At 40.4% G+C, this 7781-nt stretch overlaps 1 protein-coding gene across 4 annotated transcripts in view; it reads left to right on the plus strand.

Annotated features, from left to right (window-relative positions):
• The window catches only part of ATP11C (ATPase phospholipid transporting 11C (ATP11C blood group)), a 122778-nt gene extending 114997 nt beyond the window's left edge, over positions 1 to 7781 (plus strand). For 2 of the 4 annotated variants that reach the window (XM_075835893.1, XM_075835889.1), the window contains one exon: positions 1996 to 7781. In XM_075835893.1, coding sequence (XP_075692008.1) covers positions 1996 to 2124 — 129 coding nt within the window. In that variant the 3' untranslated portion in view covers positions 2125 to 7781. The remainder of the gene's footprint in view (positions 1 to 1995) is intronic. The other 2 variants (XM_075835892.1, XM_075835890.1) reach the window with 2 other exon arrangements.

Here is a 7781-nt window from a genome sequence, read left to right on the forward strand (position 1 = left end):
AGGGTATGTTCACACACACTGAGCAAAAACGTCTCAAAATACGGAGCTGTTTTCAAGGGAAAACAGCTCCTGATTTTCAGACGTTTTTTAAGCCACTCACGATTTTCGCTGCGTTTTTTTACGGCCGTTTTTGGAGCTTTTTTCGCTAGTCAATGAAAACTGCTCCAAAAACGTCCCAAGAAGTGACCTGCACCTCTTTTTCGCGGCCGTTTTTTTACGTGTAAAAAACGTTGCAAAGAATGCTCCGTCGGAACAGAACGCAGTTTTCCCATTGAAGTCAATGGGCAGATGTTTGGAGGCATTCTGCTTCCGATTTTTCATCAGTTTTTCAGCCGGAAAAACGTCCGAAAATATGCCGTGTGAACATACCCTTATACTGACAGTAGGTTAGCAAGAACAGAAGAACATGCAAGGTCCCACTACACACAGTTTGTCTATAACCATGGAGACACATTGGTCTGTATAGATACATTATGCACCTAATGCTGGTACTGTTTTCAAAGTTTCTTTCTTTTTTTTTTTTTTCTAGATGTATTTGCATAATAAAAACAGTAGGACTATTTTCGACGTTTTTTTATTTTTTTTATTTTGGATTTATTTGAGTAATAAAAATATGGTGGCAAAAGTGCACATGGCCTTTAAAGAGTTAAATGATCAATTCTTTGCTGCTACATCTGTTTAGGTAGAAAGCAGGATGTTAGTTTTAACTGGAATAGGCTATGTTCACACAGTTTTTTGACGCGGAAACCACGCCGCAAAACTGGTCAAAAACGGCCTGAAAATGCCTCCCATTGATTTCAATGGGAGGCGGGGGCGGTTTTCTCCCGCGAGCGGTAAAACCGTCCTGCGGGGGAGAGATGGGACATGCCCGTTCTTCGGGCATTTACGCCTCTGACCTCCCATTGACTTCGATGGGAGCCAGAGAAAGCGTATTTCGCGACATTTTATGCACGCAGCGCTCAATGGCCGCGGGCGAAAAACGCAGCGAAAATCGGCGTGCAGGGAGAGGAAAATCTGCCTCAAACTTCCAAACGGAATTTTGAGGCAGACATTCCGCCTGCAAAATACTCTGTGTGAACATAGCCTTAGTCTGCACGGCTGGCACCTTTTTGCTGAGCATATGAAGCTGCAGATGGATTGTCCTCCGCGCTGTGTGTACACGGCACAATTCTGACAAGTTATGCTCATAACATTTACATCTTTTTTACATGGAGATCTCCTTTAATGCACACTTTGGTTTCCGGAACAGATTGTGACGTTTCCTTCCCATTATCCAAACATTGTGACTTGAGGTTCCGTAGCTTTAGGAGCCTGATACAACATGACAGACTATCTTGTTGGGGATTTTATCATTTTGACTTGATGTTTGCATGCTAATGATTTATTGGTCCGTTTCTAACGAAATATATTGTAGCATGTGAGGATGACTTAATGCTTATCACTTCCCCATATGGTCCATAACAAGCGGTTGTGACATTTATCTTTGTGTCAATGTTCCTAAAGGCAGCATTTGTAGAATATATTCTATGGGAAAATCCATTCCGGTTTGTACAAGCAGTTTTTGTTTTTTGATTGAAATCAGTGTTTAAAAAGATACCACACAATATGTGATGAGTAGGGGGTGTATTGAGGTTTATTCGCCAAGCCCTAAATTTGTTTGGCCCTCTAAAGGGGATTTCCAGAAGCCAAACAGTTATGGCCAATCTCATTGACTGAGCTGCAGTGCCAGGCCCAGTCGCCAATATACAGGGAGCTGCGGCCTCTTTAGTCTACTGATCGGCGGGGGTTCTTGAGGTCGGACCCACCACCACCCATCAATTGATTATAGAAAAATTACTTTTCAGCCAAAGCAGGAGAGTCACAAATTAAAGACCACTCCTGGTAACAGATTGAACTAGTTTCTAGAACAAAGAACATTCTGTTTATAATTCCATATAAATGTATAAATCTCCAATTCTTCTGTAAGCACTATTTATCTCTACTTGTGTTTTTCAGAATTTACCGTTCCAGCTGCCTATGCTGATATCCTACAAAAATGTGGAGAACGGGTGCCTCTCTCGAATAAGGATTGAGGAGCACAAACTGAATCCCTTGTTGTCTTCTTCTTTTGATGTATATCAATGATATACATGAATACACTGTGCGAGGCCAACAACCACTTATACCTGGGCGTGTGCGTCGTCTCCTCTCTGATCTAAATATGTTACACACAAGATCAAAACAAAGTCTCTAAAGCCAAAAACACAAAAGGCCACGAGAAGATATGAGGACCCGAACTTCTGATTCTTACGTATTTCCCCTGCTGCAAGAACTTGTGGATGTTCAGACAATGCGTCTGGATGACTTTCCTGCCTAAATCTCTTGGTGCATGTGCTGTATACAATAACTGCGCCTTTATGCAAATCGTTGCACACCACTTGATGTTGGAGATGTATTCTGCATTTTTATACTCATGAGAACATACATTTATAACAATTGCACAGGAATACTTATCAGTTTGTATTTTTTTTATCATTTATTTCTTCATTTATCTCCACACGCTCCATATATTGTCAAATTTAGTTATATTTATGGAAAAATGCTAGATTTCAAAATTTCTCTCTGGGTGTAAACCAAACTGGTGTAGCGTTCTGGTGGCTTCCACCCATATGGGTGATAGTTATTTATGAGCCGTCCTATACATATATTCCATTTATACCTGCATAGATTTCTGCATCATTATATTTGCCTATTGGGGTATGTTCAAAACGCGTTTTTGGTCAAGCAGAAAAACCTGCCTCCAAATTTCCTTCCTGATTTTTGAGGCTTCTTTTTTCAGATTTTTCATTTGTAAACTCCGCTAGTGTTTTTTTGACAAGTTTTGAAAAACGCATCGTTCTGCTTGTGGCGTTTTTTCCCCACCTCTATCTGATTTCAATTGGAATTTCAAGAGCGAATTCTGCCCCAAGATAGAGCAGGGCACTCCTTTTTTTTTTTTGTTTGTTTTTTTCAGCGAGTGAAAAAAAAAAAACGTACAGAAACAAACGCATCTGATATCCTTTGAAATCAATCGGAGGCAGATTTGGGTAACTTTTGGTTGCTGATTTCGACATGGAGAAGGCTGTGTGAACAAGGCCTTACTTCACTATGCAGTAATGGATGCACCTGTAGAGGACTTATCCAGAAGCAAGCAGGTAGTTTACATTCAGCCATGCGGACAATGGTAAACTGCCCCCTTAATTCTTTAAAGGGGTTGTCCAGTAATGTGGCTTTACTCACAGTGACTATCAGGTCTTTTTGAGATGGTTCTTGCTCAGGTACGTCCATACCTGCTAAGAAATGCAAAACCGCCTCTGATTCCTGTGTAGATACAGACATGGCTACATAGGATGCATATCATGGAGGCCTGTCCTCTCTCGCTGCAGGCACATAGCCGAAAGCTGCATTACTTATCAACCCCTTTAGTCATATATAAGTCTTAACATCTACAACTGAGGCCATAGTCTATAATAGAAAGAGGTAATTACGAAGGTTCGCTCACCGCGTTTCCACTGCGTTAGTTTCTGCGTTAGTTTATTCCACGTCTTAAGTATTTAAGGGGCTCGAAAATACTCCCAAGAAGATTCCTGAGTCGACAGCAGGTATACAAGGCAACAGAAGAGGACAAAAAAAAGGTGTATCCAGCACTATGGTAAAAAGTGCTGGGTACACCATTTTTTTGTCCTCTTCTATTGCCATAGTCTATAATGTCTATGCGCTGATCTAAACTCATTTCTGAACACACAGTATATTTGCTGTATATTTTTCTACCATAGTTTTACTGTTCTATTTGATACTAACTTTTATCTACATTATTTTTTAAGTCTTTTTTTTCTCCTATTTTTTTATTTTTCCCCTCCAATTTTCATTTTGTGTTCATAACCAAAATCAGCAGTCTGATAAGTTTCCTTGCAATGCACTGAGGTTCGCTGCAGATTACACCAGACTTAAAAGACGTGGTTTGTTACTGACTGTTTTGAAGAAAAAACATATAAACTATTTATTAAAATAAAAGGTATATTTTTATATGGGGTATCAAAATAGAGCAGTAGCAAACAATAGTATTTATTTGGCTCAATTGGCTGTAGATCTGAATTCAATACAGTCCATATATTACACCTTGTGTTTTCATTATAAACGCACAATAATTGTGTTTACAGAGAATCTCTATCTTTACACTTATTTTAGTGTAATGTTTTACCTATCATAACCATTCCAGATTTTAATACTACGTGTAATATACATGCAGGAATATGTTTCCTTGTTTTTATTAAATGTAGATTTTACATTTGTACATTTTATGTTTCACTTTTATACATTTGAATTTCCCAAGTCAGTGTGATCGCTACGTTCAGATGTTTAATGTAAAGTAGATGGATATGAAAGGACAGTTTTTAAGAGAAGACAAATCTACGTGTTGGTCACATGTATGAATTGATTTTTCACTTGTTTTCATGATTTAAGGGGGTTTTCCAGTCCTAAGAAATCAATGGCCTATCAATGGCCTATCCCACTCGTTCACAGTATTACAGCCTTCTCCCATTCACTTCAATGGGAGAACGCAGGAATACTGTGAACCGCTGCTACAAGTGTGTTGGCGATTCACAGTTTAAGCAGTAAAGGAAATGAAGGGGAAGCAGCGCTCGTTCAAGTGCTGCGGCCTCTTCAAAACAACTGATCGCCATAGGTCCCGGGAGTCGGACCCCGACCGATTTTTAAATGTTGATGGGCCTAACCTGAAGATATGCCATTAATACATAGGACTGGAAAACCCCTTTTAAGTGATTGCTTTTTTCCTGTAACAATATGTGTTCATCATTCGTTAAGTTTTTGTAATTTATAGGTCGCTTTCCAGATTAATATGGATTTTGTTTTAAAAAGAAAAAAAAGTGCATGTGCACTGAAGACTCCGTGATATATGCATGCACAGGGGCCGCAGATGCAGTCACGTGATTTGCATCTGTAGTGTAACCTGATCACATGACCACTGAGAGCCTGGCCTCATGTAGACAAACGTCACCTGCAGATATTTCTGTACATATAACTGCAGGTGGACTCCAGACAACATCAGGTGCAAATCTTTCCATTATACTTTTCCTCTTTGTAGGTTCCGTTCCTAGTTTAGGCATTTGAATACTAAAGCAAAATGCTGATGTGTGAAGGTGGCCCCAAAAGGACCCGGACAACAGGACAGGTTTCCTTTTGGACTAGGACATCTTTTACAAAACTCTGTCAAATCTAAACAGGCAATGTATCAAGTGCGAGGCACGTGTATTACATGACCCATCCAGACTTTAAATAATCATAAAGAGGATTTTTCCTGTTTCAGAGGATTTAAATCAAGGGTTGACACTATGACATTATGTCCAAGAGTTTCATTTTCTTAGAGAATTGTACCTCAATCTTTTCTGGTGACCGGTTCCCTTTAGCTAAAGCTGTCTATAAACATCTGTCTGAGTCCTAGGAACGTGTCCATTGGTGCAAGAGATCACAATTCTACAGATGTGAATCCCACCCCCCTACAAATCTCCCCAATACACACACTCTTTAATGTAAAGTTTGCCATTCATTAAGGGAACCTTTCACCAGAGTTTTGGCCATGCCCTGTTTAAATTGCCCATTTTACTGTAAGGGAGAAAAAAAATTTATAAATCAGCGCGCGATGTATGTAAATATCTTGTCAGGGGTCATCTGGGTGATACTTGGGGCGTGAAGAGTCATAATTTCCCGGCTGTTATCGTCCCCATCCCAGGGGTGTTTCATGTCCGCACTAGCTGTGCTGAAATCCATCACGTGTGCCATTCACCTGTTGCACTTTGGACGATTGCAATGACGGGTGCCTTGAGACAGATTAAGCCAAGGACGGTACACCTTGCTTCATAGCGCATGACAGGAGAGTGCAAGTAAAAGGCGCATGCGAGGGAATTTGGCACAACCAGCGCTGATGTCAATCGGAAAATTTGGCATGATAATAGCCAGGTCACCGTGACTTCTTATCCTTTTCGCATCGCCTGGATGACTCCTGGTAAACTATTTTGTCCCTTATAGTAAAATGGCAATTTCAACAGGGGGGGGGGGAGAAGTCTAATGGGTATTTACAAGCACTACAGAAAACGTCTAGTGATCGTTTCCCTTTTAACTTTTTGTATGTAGTTAACAAATCAAAAGTATCCATTAAATGACAATGTGTGTTTTATTGGCTTGAATGCGCAATATAGAAGTTTTCATTTACACTTCCTTGGATAGACCCAGTAGGCTTGTAATTGGAAGCTTTGTCACTAATAGGACTATTTTGCACTTGAAGGGATTATCCCAAGATTAAATATTACATTTCTTTGTTAGAGAATGCTCCGGTGTCTTAATATTGGTATTGCATACTTGATATGGCGCCCCCTGGTGTTTGTTTATACCCTCTCCGAGCGTCCATCTAATATATCGATGAGAAGCTGCTTCTAGTGTGCCGATTCTTAACTGACATGCACAATGACAGCAATCGCTTGGCTGCTCGTGTACTAAAGGATCCGGGTGGTGGTATTTAGCATGTGTAACCACCGGCACTGGACATATTAGGCCGACTTTCAAAGCAAAAGAACACCAGGGGCACCATAACAATGTAACGGCAATATATAGATGTTTTTTGGTTACAATTGAAAAATGTTAATGTTTTGTGAGATCTAAAAGAGAAATATATAATTGAATCATTGCACAACCTCAACACAGCAACTGACGAATAATGAAGAAATGGAATGGTCAAATCCAGATAGCCCCACAATGTTTTAACATTTCAGAGAAAATATTGCCAGGATTGAGGTAATGTTTTTGTATTTCTGCTAGGATAGGCATGTGACTAGATGGGCGTTGACCGTGGACGTCTACAATACCAGAGGAATGTCAAGGCATTTTATTGTATTTATTCCATTACATATTGCACATTTAAAGGCATAGTTTCCACCAGCAGGGTCTTTATCAAATCCTGGTGCTGTGTGGTTCATCTGGATTTGACCTTTATAGTTGAAGGACTCCTGTCACCACATCAAACTCACAATAATCTTACATTAGGGCATCTTGCAAATCCCTGAAGGAGAAAATATAATTTCTCCCAAAGTGTCAAATGAGCAGTAGAAAGTAGTAACAACATATACCCCTGTGCTCTGTGTGTACTCTCAGCCATTAAGAGCAGAGCAAAGAAGGGGCACATGAAAGATTCATTTGCAGCACTTAATCCTAGGAAACGAGAAGAAGAGCACTATGACTACAAAGTGAACTTGCTGATAGTTTTCCATGAAAAGTATATCTAACTGCTTAAAGAGTTAGAGGACCTGTCACCAAATTTTACTGTTAACCCACGCTGTTTACATTGCCTCCGTCCTCCGTCCCCCCCCCCCCCCCCACATTTTTGAGTAATTGTACCCCGTTCTTTTGGCACTCTATATGGTAATTCACTGTAGTTAGCGGACAGGGTGTGAACCACAGTAAATCTCCCTGGGTGGACCCATCTTCTCCGCCTCTGATGCTGTCCAATAAGAGCGATGTAGCATATGGCAAATGTGCTTGATCAGAAGTCTCCCAGCATCAGAGGCAATGAAGATGGCTCCTCCCAGGGAGATTCACGGGGGAAGGAAAGCAAAAAAAAGTTAATTAATAAAATTTAACGTGGCCTAAAGGTAATATATGTAACCTGGATGTAAGGACCTGGTGACAGGTCTTCTTTTAAGGCCCCATTCACACGACAGTGTTCGGTCCGTGATATACGGTCCGCATGT

The sequence above is a fragment of the Rhinoderma darwinii genome, chromosome 8, assembly GCF_050947455.1.
Source record: "Rhinoderma darwinii isolate aRhiDar2 chromosome 8, aRhiDar2.hap1, whole genome shotgun sequence".
Classification (NCBI taxonomy): Eukaryota; Metazoa; Chordata; class Amphibia; order Anura; family Rhinodermatidae; genus Rhinoderma; species Rhinoderma darwinii.